The sequence below is a fragment of the Struthio camelus genome, chromosome 2 (assembly GCF_040807025.1).
Source record: "Struthio camelus isolate bStrCam1 chromosome 2, bStrCam1.hap1, whole genome shotgun sequence".
Taxonomy (NCBI): domain Eukaryota; kingdom Metazoa; phylum Chordata; class Aves; order Struthioniformes; family Struthionidae; genus Struthio; species Struthio camelus.
The window spans coordinates 28,101,473-28,126,128 of NC_090943.1; the positions used below are offsets into that span (position 1 = coordinate 28,101,473).

Here is a 24,656-nt window from a genome sequence, read left to right on the forward strand (position 1 = left end):
ATCTGTTGCACTTCAGATTTGTTGAAACTGGAGTTTGTTTCCTTTGTAAACACCATTACATTTGTGAACAATGAGCTGCTTAATGGGAATCAGATTTTAAAATGAACATACCTTAACTTGTGTACGTTATCACTGGAAACTTTCTCTGTGTGGTGAACTGATTGGGGTACTATTTGTGTTGCAAAAGCTGCATCACTTTCCATCATATGTAGTAGTGGTCTACAAACTTGTCAGTGTTTTTTCCTGTATATTTTTTTCCCTAGTGGTTTATGCTTGTACTGAATATTGGCTGTACTACAGTAGTTCAGTATGTTAGTTGAAGGGGTTACATAAACACCGCGGGCAAGGCCAAGCCATACATAGATAATTGGAGAATCCTGGAGACTGACAATGGATTTAACCTACTGCACTGTCCTGTCAATCCTCTGCTAGGGAAGGATATTTTCCTCCAATGATGTATTTCATTTCTGTGCTCTGGTATTCTTTATATGACTGAAAACAATAGTGCATGTACCATTTTCCCTTGGGAAAAAATTGTATATTGTTCTATTATATTAGGAAATTCTTCTTAATAGTAAAATACATGGTGAAAATATGAACATCGGTTATGAATAGGAAGTATCTTTTTATTCTGTGCAAAATCTGTTTTATGGAATTGCTCGGTTCAGCTGTGAGTGCTTAGTCTGAGGCAGAGGGCGGGAACCAACATCTGTATATACTTATTATTCTTATTTTATGTTTACTGTGTGTTTCTCCTCAAATTATAAATTTTCTGAGCTAGTGAGCTACTGGCAGTCCCAAAACTAAGGACAGAAAATATTGGGTTAGTTAGCAAAAATATTTTAAACAGCTTTGAAAAGTGGCCATTGACCATTTTGCTAAGGGAAGCGGGCAAGACACATTCTTTGGGGTATTTTATTTGCGGATTAGATGAGATGTTGGAATAAAAGCTGAGAAGATCTATGTGGTTCTTTCTGATCTTATGGTTTATGAATCAAAGTCTCAGCTGCTACTAAATTTTAGGAAGCCTTGCCAAAGACACAAGCCTAAAATGCCCTGTTATGTGCCTGCATAGCTATACATGCAAATGCAGATGATTATCGGTTGTTTTTATCAGCTGATGCAAAAGCAGGGGAATTCTCCTGTAAAGACTTGGTGAAAACAAAGGGGCAGGGGGAAGAGAGGTTTGCGAGGGGGCAATGTCTCCTGTGCTGCACATACTCATAGCTTCACTCTGAGACGCTAGTAATGATTATGGCTGCTGTTACATGTATTTTACTAGCAGTTTCACTGGCAGTCCTATGGGAATATTTAATAGAACCTATCTGCATCGACAAATAATTACCATAGTATTTACAAACAATATCCTTCACTCATTCCTAGCAAACACTTGGCAGTGTGCTGGCAAAAATATGATCATAAACCTGAAATCAGGAAAATATATTTTAAGACTCATACGTGGGAAAGTAAATTTTTATCCTTCCCCAGCTGATACACTGGATACTGAACTGGATGAAGTAATAAGCAGTATATTCTTATCACTTGGGACAGATAAGCATCTGATGAAAGAAAACTTACATTGCAAGTGGTTGATTGCAGTGCTGTGCAATTGGAAAATGATACAACATCTTTCCTTAAGAAAGCCTGTTTATTGCATGTGTCTGTTTTGAACTTGAGAATATAGATCTAGACTATCCTCTAATGTTAATTTTGTTTTATTCTTGCATACACATTTCTCTTGTAAGATGGAATCTTACAAAAGTTTTCTAGTGGAAAATCACTTGAAAAGTTGTGTATGTGTTTATTCTCTCCCTCTCTCTTTTCCCCTCTTCCCTCCTCCCTCCTATAATATTGACACTTATAGTTAGGTGGAATGAGAGAAAGAAGGACCTAGGAGGAACAGTGAATTCTGTCACTAGAAGGGGATTTAGTAGTTCAGATGAAACAGGGTTTTACAGCTTGTCAGAGAGTAAATGAAACAAATTTTTAAAGGATTTACTTGGGTAGAGGCTGAAAGTAATACATTTGTCAGAGGAGACTTTGCTTGCCCAGAAACATTTCTTTGTTGTGAGGGTAACCAGCTACAATAGTTGTGCTTGATTTAGTAGATTTAAACATAGCCAGCTGAACTAATTGCTTGATCTCCTTTTTAACTTGCAAAACAATGCAATAACATCTTAATAATAGTTGTGCTCTAAAAGTTTGGAAGAGATGGGGCCATTGTGCTATGTGTTGTGTCACCAATGAACCAGTAAATCAGCACTCTGAAGTATTTACCAGTTATGAGGTCCAGCTGTTCTGCAATCAGCAAATAACCTTGATAAACCTTTATAAAACAATGGACCAAGATTAGTCACTGCTTTACTTGATACAAATTCCTGAAAAATTTAGTGATAAATGGCAGTGGTTTGGAGACCTATTTCAAGTAAGTATAAGAATGATGAGGTGCTTATCTGACCTCCTTAATTTGATGAACTGGACTGAAATCTCGGGAAAATGGGTTTTTGTGTGGATGCATGAAATTTCTATGTGGATGACCCATGTTTTTTGTTTTTGCTTTTTTCCCCTTGTGAAATGTTGACAATTGCAGTCCTGGGTAGCATCTTGCAAGTGCGGGATGAAATGCAATTGAAAATGAGACAGTCTGTGTTTGCTGGACTTCACAGATCAGATATCTGAGGCTCTATTTTGAGTGAAATGAGGAAATGAGTACTTAAGCTCATCTCTGATTTTCCTGACTCTGCAAATGACTCAAACATGAGTGCTTCATTTTTTATGCCTGGTTAGGTAGTATACCAGTACCTTGGGAGAGTAGCTTGTACAGCTATCAACAGCAGTTTTGTAGAAACATCCAGCAGAAAACAGTCTTACTGAAGGACAATGAGTCTTTGTGGAAGAGATAATCTTCCTTTAAATAAAAAGTGCTGCTGAGGGATCGGATTAGTCCCTAGGATTCTGCTTTTGTAGATGAGACAAGGCAAATCCTCAAACTTGTGACACAATGCACAGCGATAACCCAGCCAACCTTGGCATACATATACCAATACCACAGGGGTAAGCCAGAAATTTCTGAAATCTGGTGCGTGTCTCCCTGATAGTTACAAGTTGTATCAAAATAGCATTGAGGGGAAAAAAACTGAAACTGCCTCTCTTCTGGAAGAGGTTAGAAGAGCCTGTAACTGGGAACAAACGCTGCCATTGTCCACATGCAGCCTCAGAGAGAGCGCTGCTGCAGCTGCCCCGGTACGTTGCAGTCTTGCTCTGATAACGATGCTTGAGCGAACAAGGTTTAGGAAGCACCGTGACTTGTTTCAGACTGATACACAGTGACAAACAGTAGCTATGCACATGCAATTAAGTGCTTGAGCTCTTGATCCTCAGCTTTCTCATGGCATACGCAGATACGTGGATTTCATGTGTCGGGTTTGACAGGCTTAGTGCAAGCTAACAGATCCGCGTTGTGTCTCCAAGCTGAGGAGCAGCGCTTATTCATCACTTGCAGCTAAAAGCTGGTTAAAAGAAGCCGTTCCTGTAGGTACCATTTGGCACCTCCCAGCTGAGATGTGGTAATTAGCGTGCTGGCGTGCTGTCCCACCTCCGCACGGGCATGCCGGGTTGTGCCAGGCTGCAGCTGGGGCAGAGCCTGTCCTTTGCTCTTATGCTTGACTTTAGGTTAGGCATGTACCAGCTTGAGTGCTTTGTGTGGAAATAAGGCTTGTTAATGAGATTTCAAGGTTGTACAAAAATGTATGTATTCACGTACCAAGTATGTGTATTTTGGGGAATACAGTCCAAAAACAGAGACAGAAAAATACAGGAGGAAAAAGAAAAGATATAGCCATAATGTTGTTTGAAGGTCCACACTAAAGAGAGCATCAGTGTAAAAAAGTCTGGGTTTCCAGATCCTGACAGTGGTCTTACCTGTCGCCTAACTGATCCTGCCTTTCCTACAAGTACTAATGTTCAAGCTTCAAGACAGACAAGTCTTATCTTTAGCTAGTTTTCTCTGTTCCCTAATGCTGAAGTTGCAGCAATAGTATTTTTTTTTTATTTCAGTAAAAAGCTAAGAGGAGGACCTGCACCTATTACTCTGAGGTACAGGTGCAGAATCACGGGACAGATCTAAACTGTGGGAGAGAACTCATCTGACTAACTGGTACTGAACTGGATCAAAAGGCAGATGGCATTTCTCAACGTAACCTCATGACAAAACACTAGAAGGAACAATCAAAACTTCTAGTAGTGTCTCGTGATGATTTATCTTGCGATGGTCCTGTTTTAGAAGCTGTAGCTTAAACATACTTAGGTTAAGGAGTTGAATACTTAAATTAAATTTTGTAACTTCTCTATTTTATGCATGTGGAGGGTGTTCTTGTTTTTGTTTTCCTCCTGCTTCTGTGCTTTTAAAGGTCTCTGTTATGTAACTTTGGTTTGAATTTCCTTTAGTTTTGTAGATAAGTGTTGGGTTTGGGGGTAGGGGGCTTAGGCGGTAAATTTGTTAAAAATTTGATGTTCTTAATCTTATGGTTGTGAAGAGGAAAAGAACGCACACCAAAGAGAGCTACCTAAAGAAATGTGACGCATTACAACACCTGAAAAGAATACAGGAGTTAAGGCTTTATCAAGTAAGACATATTGTTTGGGGCTTTCCTTTAAAGGAATTGACTTAATTTTTGTACTTCTGTGGATTAAATGGCAAATCTGTCACTTGAGAAAGCTTAGACCAATGAATATGCAAGGAAAACAACCTTAGTATTATAAGTCTCTTTAATTTACATGTAACTGTCTTTTTCCAGTCTCAGTCATTTGACTCTAGATTCTTGACATCTATTATATATCCGGATGGCATAATCAGACAGCTTTCTGAAAGGTATAAATTCACCTTTTAAGCATTGAGACACGTCAGTACACCAAGTGTGGAGGATGTGGGAAAATTATTTTTGTGAAATGTAGGCTTGATTCACTTTTTCCCACTCACTTTTATCGTATTAATTTTTGGGAGTGAAGTTTAGTTTCTCTCCTGGGGCTGAAATGGGGAAAAATATTGTGAAAAACAGTAATTCTGAGGTTGATAAGGAAAATGGCTGAAAAGATGTTGGCTTGTGAATGCGTGCAGATCCCATAGGTCAATAACCAAATTGGACCCTTTGAATGACAGCTGGCTTGACGAGGGGATTACTTACTGCAGTGAGATTGTGCTGTTCCTAGATACATGGTTCTGTCCCCAACATTTGAGCAAGATAATAAGCTGGTGTCCAGGCTGTGCAAACCAGATGTATCTGAATAAAATGAAACGGGGAGCAAAAAAAAGGAAAAAATAAGAAAAGACAGGAAACATGTTTAGTTTTGGTTCTCTTGTTTTGATCTGACATTTCTAATCCCTAGTGACCCAGCTGATACACAACTGTTATTAAATAAGCATTATTAATAATCTAATCCATGGAATTCTTGCATAAGCCCTATGCATAAGTGCATAGTACTTTGTAGTGATAAGCATAATTGTATATATACTCTAAAAATATATATATCAATAAAGTACATTTAATTTTATACACCTTTTCTTATGTAGACAGAAGGAAATGTTGATAAATTTTACCATTTTAATCCTCTATAAATCTTTAAAGAAAAGAAATATTCATCTAGTCAGGTCAGTGGACAGTTAGGCCAAATGTTTCCCAGTTGATCTGCTTTAACTTACTTCAAAGGCCTGTCCTCATTTTCTGTGCAGGCTTCATATTTTAAATCTTTTGTAAAATAATCTCCTTTAGTCCAATGCAGAGTTATCCTAAGTACTCTGTTCAAGAGACTTGCTGCAATATTTACACTTTCTGTTGCTAAAAGTTGTCCTTCACTTTGTCTCAAATTAATTGCAACTGCTGAGGGGATTCTTAATGGGGAAACCTGCTTTGAGGTACTCATAGATATGTTCCTCAGATTTCTGAATCAGTGGAAACTGTGCCAAGATGTGGAGTCAGAGACGGACTGAAGACCATGCGACCCAGCTGCAGCGTGGCTCCCTCTCGACGAGGAGGACAGCAGGCGGTGCGGGACACTCGGCTCTGAACGGGTTGCGTGGAGAGACCGGCACCCCTGGCCTCCGGTCTTTTTGGGGCATTTCAATCTCTTACCTGACCAGTCATCTTTTGAGACTATTGCTGTTTCATTCATAGTGATGAACAAGGTGCTCAAGAGCACTTAATATGGCCTCATATTAGAGAATACTAATTGCCGGTTCTGATGGTTATTCCGTATTCCTTCCTGGGTTCAGGATTTTTCATCCTGACTGCTGTTCTCTCCAGCAGCAACGTGCCACGTTCTGCCCCTGCTGGGTGAAAAAGGAGATGTAGATTGATGTTTAAAAGCAGGCCGCTGTGGTCGTCACCCGTCGTGCCTCCCTAGAGGCTGTGGGAGCGATGCGATCGGCAGGCGCAGCAGAGCAGCCGTGGTGGATTCTGCTTCTCGTGCCAGCGCCTGTACGGGAAGCAGCGTCTGCCCCCAGCATCCCTTTAAAACATGCTAACAGACTCGATTAAATAAATTCTCCCCGGAGCTGAGGGACTCGACAGCACTCCACGTTTCACACGTGGTGGCTGGGCCAAACTGCAGCAGGAGCGTTGCCCTGCCGGCTCCCTGCCAGAAGGAAGTTATCTGTCCGTCCGACCGGTTGCTTTTCTGTTCCTCCTTGTGCCCAGTTTTCTTGCCAGGCATGAATGTCAGTTATTTAACCTGCAGCCTTCTGTAAACCATTAAATGAGCAATCATTGCTCTGGCTTATTTTCACATGAATAAGGTTTATTTATACTTGAGGGAGTTTTCACAATTAGGTTCATTGCCCTTTTCCTAGAAATCTTAAACACTCTGCCAAACAGACTTCTCAGCAAAGCATTTAAATATATACTTAAACATTGTGCTTTGAAGAAGGTAAGATTTAAACCTGCAATTTGCTAAAAGAAGGGTTAAACATAGCATGCAAGTTTATCCAAGCTGTGTAAATCCTTTATAAAAGAAGGATACAGGCTCTTTTTCACCTGGAGAACATATTCCTGGTGACTTGACAGGGTCAAACAGAAATGCTGGTGCTACTTGGCCTACCAGCTACTCCTCAAATCTTTGATCATGCAGCACGTGATCCCCTTTAGCCCTTATATTTAAGTATGTGCTTAAGTGCCTCAGCTGATCTTAATGCTTTGGTCCATAAGGATGTGAACTAGTTGCCACTTGATATCAGGTACTCCTGCTTCTGCTCTTTTTCCTAATATAATTAATAACGTCTGATGAAAACAGTAGCAAATGTTGTTTCCTGCAAACTGAAATCCAGTTAAAAGAGGATGGTGATAAGATATGATGAATTGATAGCTATTTTTCTTAGCATTTTGGATAACAGCAAAAAGAAATGGTTTGATTTGTTGTTGAGTTTTAGGGTTTTCAGTTTTGGCACCTAGAAAGAATATAAGCAAATGTGCTTTTTTGAAACTGCTGAGATTTTTTTTTTTATGTCAGGTTTAGGTAAGACGCTGTCTCTGGAGACTAGCATCATCACTGTGCCAGAAGTTTAATGTAGTAGCCTGAGTGGGTTTTGTTTATTTGGTCTCCTGCATATTTTAAATTATGATCTTTAAAAAGAAATGCACACCCTTAACTTTCAGGGCAAACTGAATTAAGTATCACTGCAATGTTGGAGGGACTGGAGTACAAAAGAGTGTAAAAACTAAAGATGGGAAAACACCATAACCTGAAGGCTGTGTGAAATGACATAAATCTTTAGGCTTTTGTTACCAATATCTCTTTTTTTCTCTTTCCCTTTTTTAAGCAGATACATAGGAGACAAGTCAGGAGAAACAAACTATTTCTTGCAGGGCAGTGGTATTTTCTGAAGAACAGGCTCATTTGTTGCCTATTTGTTCTGCCTTCCTTGGGATTTCCTAGTAGAGCTAATTACTAAGCTGTCTCTAATATAATAGCTAAACTTTCCCATAAGAACATAAGCCCGCTCTGTGGCCTGATCTACGCTGGTAGATGCCCTCGGTTTTGGGAAGCAAGGGCCAGTCACGCAGTGCTGCGCAGGGCTCGAGCGCTGGCTCCTCCTGGGGGAGGCCAGCGCTGCTGTGGACTGCCACGAGCAGCACGACTGCAGGCTGTCCTTGGTTTCCCTTATGGGAGTGAGTTTGTTAGCTGATGGGCCCCATAGGAGCAATCTTACTGTACACGCAGGCAACTGGCAGGATAGGGAACTTGAGTAACAAGGAACATGGGAATAAAATGGTTATTTGAAGGCTAAAGAACTTAAGAGCTACTTTTAATTGTGTCAAAGCCACAGCGTTGCCCATTTTCAGATGAAAATGAACCCAGAAGTGTAACAAAAAGTGGCTGCTAACATCTCAAAGTATACAGAAAATTTGATTCAGAGCGTATTTCAAGTGTCTTTCCAGTTTCTTCCTAGTGGAATAGCTGAATTTGGTTATCCTCTGACTGTATATCGGTATTCATTTCAGTGTCAGAAATCTTTTTGGTGTTGGCAGACGTTCTCAGTAAAACCTTTTTTTGTGCAGGAACTTTGAAACAACATGACCTGTGTGGGTGCAGTTGCCTGCAGCATCTGAAGCAAGCTGAAGACATTCACTGCCCCAGAACCTCAGGCATTTACAAATTAGCATCACTTGCTTCAGCTGAGCTGGGAAAACAAAGGGCAGAATTAATGGAAAACTTCCTTGAATGAGTATTAGAAAAGCAGTTGCTTGATTTGTTAATTTTTAATCACTTAATGATGCTATAAAAAACTCTGAAGGTGACTTCAGTCAGCGTTTTTTCCCTCTCCTTACTCTATATGTCAGAGGAAATGAATGACTCTGTTACGTTCACCCTCTCTATTTTTCAGGAGCCAGGGTCTCTCAGTGGGAAGGAAGATCAGTGAGTAATGTGTCTGTTGAAACTCATTCCACAGGAATCAGCAAAGTTTAATAGCAATCCAAAAACTGTTATATATTTGTATGGATGGTGGGAACATCCACAATTACTTTAAGGAGAGTAATTGTATTTCTGATCAGAAGTTGCTCACTGACTCAACTGGTGGCTAGTCTATTCCCCAGCTTCCTGTGCTATCTGGCCTGTAGTAGATCACTAAAGCATCCTATATTTCACATCAAATGCTGTACTGTGTGCTGGGGCTGAAGTCTGATATGCATAAAGTAGTGTGATAGGTCAGTTGGAACTTTAGTCCCAGGAGTGAGGTTGTAGTTTCAGGCCAAAGAGCTAGACATCATCTCAAGGTGTTAGTACGGCTCTAAGCTGAAATGTGGTATGTGACACCAGATATTACTAACCTACTTCAGGGCAGATCTCAGCAAGTGGGATTAAATTGCTGCTGGTTAGGGCAAATACTGCTGAAGGTGGTCTGGGCTCATCTGTTTGGATGGAGTTCAGTGCTTCACTGAAATGTTAGGTGCAACCCTGATGCTTAGGATGGACAGTCTAGCTATTGTTGTATAGTCCATGGAGAAAGGCAAGTGGCTCTGAAGAGCTACGGAAAGAGATCTTATTTTCTGTACTGAAGCGTTTCTCTTTAGCTATTGACTCTGTAGGGAATTTCACAGCTGTCAGAGTGTGATCTAATCCACATGTGTTACGCAGTGCTGTGCAGCTGCTGTGGGAATAGAAAGGGTAAATGCTTGTATCTGCTTGAGCGCTATGTGGTCCGAACCCCTCTGAGGATGGGGTCATGAGAGTCCTCTGCCAGAGCACTCTCTGCTTTTTCGGGAACCTGAGCCGCTTTGCAGCCAGGAGTGCAAGAGTTAAGGAAACAGATGGAAAAAGAAAAGGCTAGAGTGAGCTCATCCATAGCCTTCAGTGATTAAAGCCACCAGGCAGAAGTGCCGCAGACCCAGGGTTCCAGTTCATGTGAAAAGAAAACCACCTTTTAGGTAATTTCTAGGAAAAGAAGATTCACTCTGCACTCAATTTTGTCAGGAGTGAAAAGTTCAAGTAATTAAAACAAGTCAGTAGGTGCTTCAGATTTCAGGATCTTCCACCAGCCCAAGAGAGGAAGCCCTTAATTTTGTACTTCCCTCCTTCTTAATATATTAGATTTATTATTACCACATTTTGTTAGAGGTCATTAACTCTGCATATTTCTTTCTTAAATGTTATCAGTATGTTTCAGCCACATCTATCTACTACTGTTTTCCCACTAAGCGTCTTTTCTCTTTCTTCTTCCATTTTTTTCCCCCTTAGGAGTATTCAGGTGTATCCATATGTTACTTCTCTAACAACTATTTGCCATTTCTTCTTTTTTGATTTTTTTTTTTTCGAGGAGGAGTGGAAAGAATGAAAATACTGACTTTGGTATTTTGTGAAAAACTGATGAAATTCTGGGCCTAAGGGGACCTTAGCAGATTTTGTGGTAAGATATTCTTGGCATTACTAAAAACCTGAAGGTATTTAGTGCAGCTAAAAGCTACAGCTTGCGCACTTCAGGACCTACAGCTCCTGAAGGCTGCGGAAATTGAGGGATTTTTTTTGTTTGTTTGGTTTTTTTTTGTTTGTTTGTTTTGTCATCTTCTTGCTGTGGATTTATTCTTCAAAGCCAGTGCCTTTTAAGAGAAATTTAGACAGGTAGACTTTTCTTTGTGGGGAAAGCTTATTAAAGATTAAATTGCAAGTTTTTTTCCTCGAGCTAGTAACAGGCCGTTTCCTTTACCTGTTCTTTTGCTTGTTCTTGCTAAATAACCTTTTGAGAAGTTTCATTCTGGAAGATAATAGAATATCTTACTCCTTTGGAATTCTAATAGGGAATTGTTGGTTCCAAGTCTTTCTTCCTATAGCTGAGCAATTCAGGCTAAATCTGGGTATCATGGAAGTCTGTGTTTACAAAACACAAAGCCTATGATTCCCATTTAATTTGCTTGAAATAAGTTTTCTTACTTTTTTTTTTTTTCATTTTAGGTAGCACACTGAGTTTTTCTTCCTTTTTCTTTTAAAGGCAGGCAGATGAGTGAACAGAATAAACCAGATTCTCTCAAAAGTTAAAGGCATTTTCCTATGCTCTTTCCTTATCTTTTTCCAAACACAGTGTATCTGGAATCCTTTTCTTTGTCTCCGCCTACAAGGGAGCAACCAATTTGGTGACAGAAAGTGACTGTTAGCTAAGCTTGCAGCAAGACAGGAAATTCTTTCCAGTGTGTCCAGATGCTTCCTGTGCACAATACTGTCATGCTTGGCCCGTGATTTAAAAAGAGGAAAAAAAAATCAGATTCAGGCTGTTTTTATTTTGTGTTTAGACAGATCCTCTGGCACCATGAAGGGAAAATAGCCTTGCTGGTTGGCCAGTGTCGCTCCGCCCAGGGTTGTTTTGAGAAAAAAAAAAAAAAAAAAAAGAAACATGGTAAAATAAAATCAATGTTTAGCTGTTGAAAGTCTCCCTTAGCTTTCTTCTGCATGGCACCTATATGCTGTCCTCCTTGAAATAACAGGCTCTCTCAGATTCCTCGCATGTCAGGTTCTGCATTACTAAAAAATAAAGTTATAGCTCCTGAGGACTGTACCACTGTTGCATTTCAGAGGGGGAATAGACAAGGTCTTTGCACTCTAATGATCTTTGCACTCTGTGAGGGATTTGACCTGGCCACAAAACATCCTCTGAACTTTTGTACATTGTATTTTCCTCTTTACATATCTCTGTGTGAGAAAAGTTGCATAAATCGTACATCCTGGTTTATGCTTATAAAATCTGGAGGCTGTTGGACCTGTACAAGAAACCGTGGTGCATTTGTTGCATTTGGACAGGTGCTCTCCTGGTCTTGCCGTCGTCAAGCTAATGAGGCATCAGACCAGATCAAACCAGAGTCTCTCAAAAGTAAAAGTAGTTGCCTATGCTCTCTCCTTATCATCTTCCAGACAGAGTGCTGGGAATCCCTTTCTCTATCTCTACCTAAATCGTGGCTGGATGCCATCAAGTCCCATAGTCCCAGAGGAGGATGTGGAGGGAAAAGAATAAAGGATGAAACAAATACCAGGAGGAAAATACTTTATTTAAAGCAGGAATCATTTCCACAGGAAATGTTCAGCTCATTCCAGCAAACGTACTTTGTAACTGTACTCGAGATGCTAATCTCTTTTTTTCCAAATTAAAATTTGTTTCCTTTTAGTGAAAATCCAATTTCTTCTTTCCTAGAATATTGACTAAGAAAGACTTTATTTTGGTCTTTAGAAACTGTCTGCTGTTACCAGTCATCAGCTTTGAGTCACCAGTAGATCTCTAATGTACGTAGAAGGTGTTATGAGTTTTGCTGTTTATTTTCTTGAATACTGAGAGTTTTTTCAGTTTTGAGATACCCACTGAACATGCTCATGCAAACTGATGTGCATGAGAAGTGATCTGGCCTGTAGACTCCACTGTGAACCCCCTAAGCAGCTCCAGGGATTTCAGAGAGTTGCACCTGTCTAAGGTAGATCAGAATTTGCGCCTCCGAACACTTTGTACGGTACTGCCCTCTAAATGAGGGAAATGAAGAAAAAATTCCCTCAGTTTTCTCTTTACGAGAACGGAGTGGTACGTAATGGAACAACATGATTCAGACTTTCTCGGAGGTTATTTTTCAAGCGGTTCAGCTAGGCTTCCGAAACGTAGTCTACATAAGAGTACAGAATTTCAAAATCTTCTGTCTCTGATCTTATTAAAGCTTTAACAGTTTTTGTTTATTCTCAGGTTAAAGGCAACTGACTTTAGTTTTGGAATCTTAGATCAGTTGAAAAACATGAGGTTACTAACCTTTGGTATTAACCTTTGGTATTTTTACCATTGCGGCGACTGTTACCGAGATGTACAGTGTAGTGTAACTTCTGCAGTTACAATGCAGAAAGCATAGAGCCTATAGCAAAGTGAGGAAGGTGGAGAGGAGGGGATGTGCCATGTTGTACCCGTGTGGCAGGAACAGCAGGAGACAGCATCAGATCTCTCTTCCCACTTCCAAGCTGCGTGGGGCTCTTGCTGGATACTGTGGAAGTGGCTACTCTGCAAAGCTTTAAAATGTCTTGCCTGCGTTTGGGGTAGATTTGTGTTTGTCCATTGCTGCGTGATAGATGTCTCTATCTATCCGTAGATAGATGTCTCTTCCCCTGATAGGTTTATTCAGAAGAAACTAGATTGAAAGTAGGTATGGTGACGTGACTGGTTGTTTTGGGGAATGCCCCCTGCTCCCCGACCTGATGCTGCCGTAAGGGCAAGCTTGTCTGTAATGCAAGACAGAGAAAACTACAGATAGAAACTTACAGTGTCCTGATCTGTAGATGTAAAGGGTGATGATCTCTGATCTGATCCTTAACACTATCCAGGATCATCCCCTTTGCAATCTTTTGAATGAAACCTCTAATAGTGCTTAAAGGGAAAAAAATAGTTGATGCTTTAAAATAATTTTCAGCTCCTTTGAGTATTTTATTGATTCAATGAATAGTAGTGAACAAAGTTCTGAAAATGTCTCCACACGCTGAATGATCTCGTTTTCCATGTGGGAGTATAGAATAAACTTCAGAACACAAAAGATTGCATGAAAAGGTGGCATTAATCATACAAAATTACCTTCAGAAGGCAGATTATTATACAGAGCATTATTTTTGACATTATGAAACAGCTTTTAATTTAATATTAAGTTTAATGCATGAATGCTTGAAAATAACCACAAAGCTCTGCAGTTCAATTTCTGGCAGGGGAATATCCTTAAAGTAAGTTACTGAAGGAGACTAATAGTTTTGGGGGGACAGGGATTCAAATATAAGTTCTGCAGAATAAAACGAATAAGGGCTTAACTTAAATCTGTAAGCTTTAGTCAGAACGTGGCTCAATCGGAAAAGGTAAAATGGCACAACACTCAAATTCTTCTCACAGTCCCAAATACTGTGAAGTAGTTAACATCATGGCATGTAAATGTATTCATAATTGCAACCTATTTTTTCCATGAACTTTTAAATTGCTATATTGTTTAAAGAGAAAGAAGAAAAATGATATAGAAAACATGAAGAGAAATCAAGACTTAGCGTAGATAACAATCCAAGCTTTGTTTGAGGCCGCAGTTGAAAATGCACAGTAGAGCAAACACTCGTGAAGTAGGGCTCGTATTTTGCAATTATCGCTGACTTGCGAGCTGTGCAGGCCTTTACATGATTCCTTTTTATCTCGGTCTATGCCAGGGAAATGCTGGCTTATTTTAAAAGGCAAAAACCAATCCAAGAGCTACACTTACAGGGTTATGAAAGTGAGATGGAAAGTTGAGGTCATGATTATTTTTACTTCTGTCTGGAGGCCCCAGCTGAGGCCAGGGCTCGGTTATGTTGGATGGTTTGTAAATGCCTACCTCGAGACTGTTGCTGGCCCAACGGGGTGGCAGTCAGAGCAGAGGAGGAAGGAGAGAGTGCAGTCATTGCTTTACAAACGGGAAGCTGAAGTGCGGAGGCTGGAGCAGAGCCAGCACTCGAACTCTGATTTTATGAGTCTGTATCACTGTGATGAATGTGAGAGGCAGAGAAAGTTCCTGATCAGGATGATTTGTTTGCTCTGTAATCAGAAAAGTTGAGGGAAATTACTGTAGCGCAAGGCTGAAAGATCCCAGTAGATGAAGTGTACAGAAAAGTACTTACCTCCAGTATCTCCTTATGTACCCACACAGCTCCCTGCCTCCGACCCTCATTTATTGTCTGTGTCATTCTTCAGTCACACTTTTTTGTCTGAGAGTGGCTAATTTCAACAATATGGGGAATGCCTTTAAGAAATATTTTAGAAAGTTCTTAGCGCTCTGATATCTGGATGTGAAATCACTTGGCAGTAATATATTTATTTCATCCAGCCCTGGAGAATATGAAGGATACCACAAATGCATTTTTAATGATCAACTGTAATTTTACTCATGAATGGCAGCTAATCTGAGCATCATTTAGGGTGAAAAACAGAGCAGCAATATGAAGGCATTTTGAAGTGCTGGGTTAGATGCAAGTATCTAAGTTTAACAGAGGTTTTGAACCCATTGTTTTTGTGAGGATGGGCAATAAGAAGCAGAATCAAAGCACTGCTCCTTTTTATGAGGACACATCTCTCCCAACTTTCTCTGCAAAGGACACAGACTCAAGGGATTGTTGTTAAGTTTGTTTTCAAGGCGATGTTCTGGGGTCAGCATTCATATCTTGCTCTTGCAGCAGTGCCTCAAACACTCGTATGACTGGTTGAGGGCCTCGGATACCACAATACAGCTTCGCTGCTGCTTACCTATACCTTTTTATCCACTCAGAGGTGAATGGCACCTTTGTTCAAGTGATCTCTGTGCGAGATAAACTTTCAAAGGCCTGAGTGCTGGTTATTGTCTTCTTCCTATTGAACATGAATGAGAGTTGGGCAGGTGTTTACAATTTTACTTTTTTGAAAATTGACCTTGAGATTAAAAAAAAGTGATGTGATAAATATTATGCTTTTTCTTTGGTTACTTCATTAGCACATCAGTCATTCATTTCTTTTTCAACTGATTTCTAACACAGCTTTCAGCTGCTTCAAACTGCCTTAAACTGAATAAATAGATCAAACAGTTTGCTGTGTTTAACTTTGTAGATCTAGACTCTCTCCCAGTACGATTACACTGGCACAAGGTAAAGCAAGGGAAATATGGGACAGGTGGCAAACCCCTTCTGCAGTGATATTAAGGGCAGTATCCTTATTGACTTTAATGAGCACTGGATTAAAAGGCAGGAAAGGTGTCTCACTGTAACTTCCCTGTAACTGAGGGACGTGCTGTGTGCCGTCCCTATATGTGCCAGCTCTGGGAACAGGCACATGAGATCCCACTTCTTGCCCAGACTAGCTTTTAAAGGTAAGGCAGAATTTTACCCATGATGAAATAAAGCTATTGCTACCTGGGCTGAAGCAGTGGTCTTTGTGAAGGAGGGGAGACACTGAACACCGTTACTGTGAAACTGTGATGTGTTTTACCAGCATTTCCTAAGAAACAGTTCTGGCAATAATTATTAAGTGCTCAGTTTGCTTTAAAACTTTTGGATTGCATAGCCAAGGTTAACCAAATCAATATGAGATCCCAAAGATAACATGATTCTTGCATGTTTGAGAAAATCATTAATGGTCAGAGGAGAGAGACAGAGTGAGGTGTCCCCAGTATGAGACACAGTTATATGAGCTGAAGTCAAGGACTCTCTTTGGGCTGATTCCTGCCGTATTTGCTCTCTCAATATCCAGTGTGGGCTGTGTGTGATACCTGTGCGCTGGCTGCTGTCGGCTTCCCTGGGAGCTGGTTACCTAAGCGCTGCCTCTTGCCCAACTGCTGACGGGGACACTGGGACGGGGGCGGACTGGAGTTACTCGAAGGGGAGGAACGAGAAGCCAGGGAACGTTTGGAAAAACTGGAGGTATTGTTGTGCAGGAGGAAGAGAGAAATTCATGGGATAAATGTAAAGCATGCTGGAGTTAGCGTGGGGGATTTAGGTGCACAGGAGTGCAGTAATGGGGGCTTTTCTATGCTCAGGACTGCTGGGTACAGGAGGCTGAAACGGGACTGGAGATCTTTCTCTCAATATGTGCTGAAATCCTGGGTCCTCACAGCCTTGATGGTGGCAGCTCCTAGCAAGGGCACACTACTGATTGGGGTGGGAGGAAAAAACAGGGAGCCGTTGCCTGGATCTTTGCTTTATCTAACATGATTTCCCTTGATATGAGGGGAAAAAAATACCACTAACTCTTTTCACTATCTAACTCTTTTTCCCCTGCTGCGTTGTGAGGAAGATTAATGACCATCATTGATGCCATAAATATTTATGGAAAAAATTTACATCTCATCTTCAACTTTCAGTGGTATTTTTTATTCTTATTGGTTCACTGCTGAATTGCCTATTTAATTTATTCTTTGTCATAAACACTCATCACTGTATATTTATGGGCTGCTGTAATATTGCATATATTCAGGTTTTTGTGAGAAGAGTTATTCTATTTTTGGAAGAGTATTTTTTTAACTGTGTACTGTGTGTGTTGGTAATACAGTCTTTCTGTATTGCTTTGAGAAGGTTTTTTAGTATTGTCAAATGTGGTTTTTTGTTATTTACGCAGCAATGGATATTTTTTGACATTTTAGAAAAGTTTTTACTGCTTGCTTGTTTTTTTTTAAGGCATCTATTTCCAGTAGCTGTACTTTATGTATTCATGCATTTATGCATATTTTATGCAGTCTAAATATGTTGAACAAAAACTAGGCATCAAGCATAAGCTCACAGAGCCAGTTAATGAGTTTCACTAAATGCCCTTAATTCCTTTATGTATTGTGAGTGGGGTACAGAAAAACCTCTCCTGATGCTTACTTTCACTTACTGCTTCAACATTTAATTAGTTTAGTTGCTGTAATTTACCATCACTTTTTAAAGATTTAATTAGAAACTAATTGGACTAATGCATTGACTGCTGACTTCCCAGGCCTGCGGGTATATGACTTGTAGGAAGTCAGTGTCTGTGAAGGCACTGAGTGCAGTTCTGGGTCATGACTGAAGTTCAGCTGTTGCTCAGTGAACTTGGACGAATCTCTGCACCGTGCTTGGTACCCCTTTTTGCTATCTGCAGATGGGGAAGAGGTAAGTGGGGTAATGTTCAGCCTTGATTTTATGCTTCATGTTTATCCTCCAAGGAAAACCAGGGAAGGCCCAACTGGTGTTATTCAGTTACATTGGCTATAATGTGAGCAGTAGTGGTAAGGCAAGTTAGTGGTTTGCGTGCATATATACACTTTATACATACATACATATTCATGCACACAGAAGACACGTACACGTATTTCTCAGGTCTTAAAGAAATATTACTGAACACTTCATTTTGCCAGGAATTTTCAAGGGGAAAACAACTGCGTTGTTTGCAGAACAGCATGTATCTTCTGAAGCCCTTTCCTAACAGGATTGGACATAAGAATGATCGGTGGGGGAGACCTTATTTCTTATAGTATCAGGGGGTCTTTTTCTTTTGCTAGTGGAGGTATTGCTAGTTGGAGATTCTCCTCTTATCAGTGACTAGTGAATATCAATTAAACAGTACAAATTCTTTCGTGTTTCTCACTACTGGGCAGATGCATGTTACTGTAAATTTACAATAAATATGGCACGCTGAATTTTGAGAACTTGTCAGTTTGGTTGATGTGAGGAAGCTTACCAGTATTTCATAATTCCTAAAGTTTTGTGTAAGCCTTTCTTAAGTAATTGCAAATTGTCATTAAGAGCATACACCTGAAACTCTTGGTTCAGAAAGATATGAAGACTCAGGTGTCTCTTTTAAAAGAGTAAGAACTAAAATTGTGTATGGTTTTTAACATTTTCCAAAGTAATGTTGTAGGTTTTTTCTGCTGATAACTTGGTTCTTGCCTGTGGCATTATTATGAAGTCATAGTCTTACTGCATGTTCAGACACCATTTGTTAGCGCTGGACTTGTGGGTACTGGTAGCGTTACTGCTCTGTGCTGTGCAAACCCTGCTTGGCTACATATTCTCCCGCTTAATTTTTGGTTTCTGGCAGTGTTACAGGTATGGATGTCAGAGAGCAAGCTGTGTGAGAAACTAGCTTCTGCTGTGGGATCTGATTACACAGTGATGCAGGGGTTATTTTTTCTGTTTATCTTTTTGTTCCAATGCCGGTATGAGCCAACCTTCTGTCTGATTTAAAAACAGTAGTGACTATGATGAAAAAATATTAGCAAGACCCATTTCGTTTCTTCTGCATGTTGACAAACGTTCCTAGTGTGATGACAGTACTTATTTGCAAATTAATTATTTATTATTTGGATATTCAGCTTTCTGAGACCCTCAGCTGCTGTAAATCAAGTAACAAAGTTCAAGGGCTTGTTCTTCATACTGACACCAAAATTGTGGTTGCTTTTGCATTTGTCTCTTAACCTCAAGGTATATTTCTTCCATCGCAGGAGGGAATGAAGTAAGCAGAGCTCTTCTAAAGTAGGTAGAAGACCACATGTAGCAATTTTCATGTTTCTTGGAGCTGGAGGCTGGGCAATATGAGTCTGCAGTAGAAAGAATGATTGCAATTTCTGTCGCCCTTCATGCTTAGAAAAAGTAACAGTAACATTGTTTACTTACAGTAAAATTGATTATTGGATCGCCATGCATCAGCCACTCCACATGAAGTAGCTTTGAGGATATTCCTAAGGGAGATATCTTTTAGCTAATTATGTATAGTTAATACTGTGTAAATTATTGACAGGAAAAGCTGTGTTTTATTTGATTACTAACTTAGAAACAAGAGAGTACTTTCCCTGGCACATGCTGTGTCTAGTGGCAATGAAAAGAGATTTAGAACTAGTTTCCACCTTTTAATCTGGACTGCTTAACTTCATATTCTTCTTTTGTTTTTCCCCAATAAAAATATCCAAAAATTTTCTTCCATCTTTTTCTTTTTCATGCTGCCAGAATATGAATCAATTTAATCTGTTTTATAGTTTTAGATGGTCTGTGATCTTGATTTCAAATCTTCTTTTATAAAACATTTTTCTATCAGCAAGGTACATTTTAGAAAGTAGATTGTATTTGATTTGAAATAACTTTGCTGTGGTGCTGCTGGATTGCTTCTACAAATAAAGTCCTCTGAACTCAGTAAGTACTACTAAACTGCGTTGTGCTCTCATATAGAGCTTTTTGCAGTTATGCTTTTATGTAAGAGAGAGGAGAATTGGATCCTATATTTATTTTAAAAGTTGATTTCTTATTCCTCTTTGCTGTGGGGCTGCTTTCTGCAGCTGTTTACTTCATATATTGCAAGAGTCATCATCATTACTAGTATAAGCTCAGAGAAGGTGAAATAGACTTCTTCTGTGTTACAGGCAGTTTTCCTCTATAATTCTTTTACCCAAATGCAAAATCTAGGTAGATTTGGAATGGGAGCCCTCATTTGGCGTATCTTGTCCTGAAAGTTGATGGCAAACTGATACCAGTTTGGAGGAGGATCAAATAAACAAAAGAAGCTCAAAGGATTGATTTGTAGGAACAATTAAAGGGCTCGATAGCTTATCTAGGGAGTGATTAAAGGCATTTGATTACAATGTATGCATGTCAGGCATAATCGAGGAAAGGAGGAACTGTTTAGGATAAGGGGAGAAAAGGAGAAATATAACTTGAAGAGGTGTCAGCAGGGAAAACTAGGATTGGAGCATATTCATCAAAAGTTACTGCTGAGAACATCAGTTTAATTAAATAGGCAGGAGAAAATAGGCAGCTGGGACTCACTCTTCTCGAACTTAGGGGATTCTTTAATTTCTTTAATTCAAATGTAGTGGCAAGCAGGGGACTGCTTGAGCATGTCATCTGACTTCATGAGTAATTGAGTTCCATGCAGTAACCTGCTAATCAAATCCAATACTTGTGGATACAGTAGAGAAGTAGTTATCAGCTTGTGGCCTATGGATCTCTGAAGGCCTTTGAGTTACTTCTAAGGTGAATACAGAAAGTTACTAAGAAAAGCAAACTACATTCCAATAGGCTTGAATTTGAATTGGAAAAAATTGTGTCCGTGAAGGGGGGGGAAAAAAACCCAAAGGAAAACAATTCAAATATTGTATATATCTATGTATACTTTAATGGATGTGGTGGGAATGCTTATGATGCTGTTCAGCAAGATTGTTTTAGTGGTTAGTTGTCCTTACTAATGCAAATCTGTGTCTTATTTCAAGACTCAGCTTTTCTAGTTGCAACTCCTGGCTGTTGGATCATGTTATCTACCTCCTCCTGAATCATTCATTTAGTCAGGGAGTTGGGGTAACAGTAGGGAGCCCTGAGCCCTCGCTAGTCATATCAAGAAGTTCTGTACCAGAATACATTTGTTAACAAATATTTGATATCTCCAAGAGAGTTCATGCCAGGGCAGGTAGCATCTTTCCTTTTCGGGGTCAGCGTAAAGTTGGCAACCTCATACTTTTTATTTGGCTAACATGACAGAAATGCGATCACGTGCTTATGCTTGATGTAGGTTAAATTTGTACTGCTATGGACCAGGTAAAGCACTGGCCTAACATCATTTATTGTGAAATTTTGGCTTTGAACAACTCTCAGTGGTTGATTTTTTTTTTTTTCCTTCCTATTGAAAATGACTTTTAAATTATTTTTTACATGTACATTTTTTTCCATGAAACTCAGGAAATACTGTAGAGGTTTTGCCTTTGAAACAGCAGTGAAATAACAAAGCAATGAGTCATTTCAAACCTCTTTTTCATAACTTAGTGTAGAAAGTGGCAGTAAATCAAGATAAAAACAGAGGAGGTTCTGTAGTCAATATTATTATTTATATATTAAGTATCTAAGTAAGAATTCAAGATATGAATTTTCTTTAAACTGCATACAGATCACTTTTACTATAGCTATAGAATTACCTAGCTTTGTTTCTCATGTCCTCAAGTCTTTCTTGGTTAATCATCGGTACGACTGTCTTTTATATAGATACATACAAATATAAATATTAATCTATTTTCAGTGAGCAATTTTACAGTATGAATAATGAAAAGTGAATGTCACATTGTTACTGACAACAGACAACGTGTCTTCGGAATCTTAATAAATTTGTTCAGAGAAAGTGTTTATTAAATGGTTTCAAATAGATGTATATAAGTTTGTTCTCCATTGAAAGGCAGAAAGAACTGATTTATGACTGCAGATTATTTGCTGTGAACATTTCAATCGTATAATTTCAGGTATAAGTTCTCACTAGTGGTTTCCTATTCTCTTATTTTTCTTGTGAATTTCATTGTGAAAGTTTTGGATGTTTTTTTCTTTTTTCGGTTTTTGTGTTAAAGAAACTTGATTCAAGGTATCATTGAAACTAGTGAAAAATGTGAAGTCATTTATCATGAAACTAATGAGAAAATTCTCTCAATTATAAACACAGAAAAGCATAAACAAGAAAACCATTAGTCTCTAGTTTTCTTGTTACCCCCTCCAGGCAGCTAGTTCTGTCAAATGCAAGGGAGATAGTGAGTGGGATGGAAAGACTTTTAGAATAAACTTTATGGAATAAACAACCAAAAGGCCCCCAAATCTGTATGATTTTGTTCACACCTCTGCTATTCTGCCATCTGAAGGGCCCGAGCAGGGTATTAAACAGACAGACTTGAATCTTTCTACAGAGTTTGAGTATGGAACAGGAGGTTTTGAATAGACATCTGGTTTGATTTTGCAATATTCAGACAGCCCTTCTGTTGCAGTTAGTGAGACTCTTTAATGAGCGCATAGCATTGCTCTTAGAAATACTTGGAAAGAGAATTTTTAAGTAGCAGCATATCTGCTCGCTACAGCGGTCTTTGAAAGCTGATGCATTATTGCAAATATTACAAGGTTCTTTTTTTTTTTTTTTAAATCTCCTTCTAAGAAGTAAAAATAGGGGCCTACTGTGGTGTGCAGGGAGGCAAAGTAACAATTGAAATAAGCTTTATTATAGTTTAAAACAGCCTGGCTGCCTCCCCTTCCCCTCTGGGGGTCATGTGCCATCTTTTCAGTACCACTTATTTCTTAACTCTCTCTGCTGCATTCAGCTGGCTGCGGTTGTACGATTGAGGGAGCAGGAAATGAGGAGGTTAGCCCCTGCACGGGGCCCACCCAGACCAGCTGTGCCTCTGCCGTTTCTGCGTTAGTGTACCCTTCTGTGTGCACAGGAGCCAAAAAATTATGCTGCAGCTCAAATTGTGGCAGTGGTGCCGAACACGGAACGGTGTGACAATCGCTGCTACTTCAGGAGGCAAAAATCTTCTTCCTGCTGCCTTCTGCTTGCAGAACGGACGCTAGTTCGTACTTGCTTAGGGAAAATCCGTTATCTTCAATTTGACCTTTACACTGGGAAAATCATAGACCGACCTGGTAAAAGTTCCAAATCTCTATTTTGGATGGCAGCTTCTTACAGACTGTGTGCCCTCACCTCTGTGTTTGGACTGGGGTCCAGTGAACGCCATGTCCTGTGTCTGCTAGACTCCATGGAGACCACTCCTATTGCCAGATAAGGTTATGAAATGGCAATGAAAAAGCTTAATCTAGTAAGGGATGTATTTATATTCCTGACTTCAAAATTGGAAATGCAGCAAAGACACTTATTTACTTTTAATCCTGGATTTTACCTAGCAGCAAGGATCTTGATTACATCAATAACACAGCTACGGGCAGTGGAGACAGGTGATTTAGTCTCTTCATCTCGGGGTTGGGTTGCTGGAGACACCTTTAGCTTGCACTTTCCTGTGCTGTTGTTTAAGAAGGAGACCTTCTGGATTAGAGCGGTGGAGTTGCACTACCATTCCCCCCAACTGCCCCTCCAGCAGGCTTCTCTTACTGCTTGTTTTTTACCAAGAGGTATTTCAGTTAGAACATACACCAAAGAGGTTGTGAGAATTCATGTTTCCTTCCGTCCCTTGCTGCTCTGAATTAGGTTTAAAAATAAAATACAACAAGCAGGATGCTTCCTTCTGCTTTGTTTTCTGTGATGCAGAACATCTCTCCTCCCATCTGTCTGCCTTCCTTCCCCATGAGCTTCCCTGAAATTACTCTTCTATTGTTTTCCTCAATGAATTAGTTTCTTCCTAACTTCAGGGTTTTTTCCATCTTGTGACTTCTTCAAGACTGTGGCAAAATCTTGTAATTTATATATCAAGAGACTTACTCTTCATACCTCTGTATGGCTTGCAACATCTGCTTGGCCATAGAGATGATGGGATACACGGTCATTTAGATGGCAGACATCATATCTTGTTCTAAATTACTTTTTTCCTCCATTCTGTCCTCTTCCATGCCTTTATCAGCTTTATGGATCCTGTTGTCATCATAAATGTAAAAGAAAAAATACCTACTAAGTAGTAAAACATTTTACAAGACAGTCCACAGTATAATACCTTTTGAAGGCTTTATTGCCTTACTGGGCATTTTAAAGGTGTACAAAACTCTTGGATGCTTATGCAAGGAGAGTGGAAAATGCAGGTAAATGAGTGATGGATGAGGGATAAAGGTATGGGTAGTTGGCCCCTCTCTTAGATATATGGGTTTTCTTAGCGGAAAAGACCTGATAGTAGGTAGGAACCTGTATTCCCAAAGTGAAAAATGGCCATCAAGAAGCAGGGACAACAGCAAGGATGTGAGGCCCTCTTGCTCAGAGATCACCAGGGAACAGTGCCGTGGTTGTTGCTGGCCACAGTTGAGAAACTTAGCTAGAGATCAAATTAAAACAAACAAAAAGAAGTATGAGTCAACAGGGAAACATTAGGGATAATGAAATTCCAGTATGATTAGTTTTTATATAACTTTGTTGTCACACATTCTCCATTGCTGGCAGGCTAAACAGAGAAGTCTCCTCATCCAGCTGTAAAATCTGTATGAATTTGTTTTGTTTTTTTCCATCTTTTCCTTGTTTATAGTCAACAAAACAATCAGATCAGCAGTGTCCACTCATCTGGGTAGGATACTCCAAAAGCATCCTGAATGTGGCAAAAAGAAGATAAATCTCCACTAGCATAAGGAACAGGGCTGCGCAGTGCCCAAAGGTGAGTTCAGACTTAAGGGAGCCTGTCAGCTAGGGAGAAATTAGAGAGACTGATTAATTTATCCATACTTATCTTTGAATAGAGTAACTGGTTTCTTAAAGTTCTTCATTCTAATGCAATAAAATTGTG

At 39.6% G+C, this 24,656-nt stretch overlaps 1 protein-coding gene across 6 annotated transcripts in view; it reads left to right on the plus strand.

Annotated features, from left to right (window-relative positions):
- LOC104143656 (probable acyl-CoA dehydrogenase 6) overlaps nucleotides 1-24,656 on the plus strand; it is a 91,767-nt gene that overhangs the window by 19,413 nt on the left and 47,698 nt on the right. Inside the window, exons 1-2 of one of the 6 annotated variants that reach the window (XM_009674269.2) lie at nucleotides 16,296-16,392; nucleotides 17,447-17,601. The exons of 4 other annotated variants lie outside the window; for them this stretch is intronic. In XM_009674269.2, coding sequence (XP_009672564.2) covers nucleotides 17,511-17,601 — 91 coding nt within the window. In that variant the 5' untranslated portion in view covers nucleotides 16,296-16,392; nucleotides 17,447-17,510. Of the gene's footprint in view, nucleotides 1-16,295; nucleotides 16,393-17,446; nucleotides 17,602-24,419; nucleotides 24,528-24,656 lie in introns of those variants that run through there. One more of the 6 variants, XM_009674270.2, reaches the window with a different exon arrangement.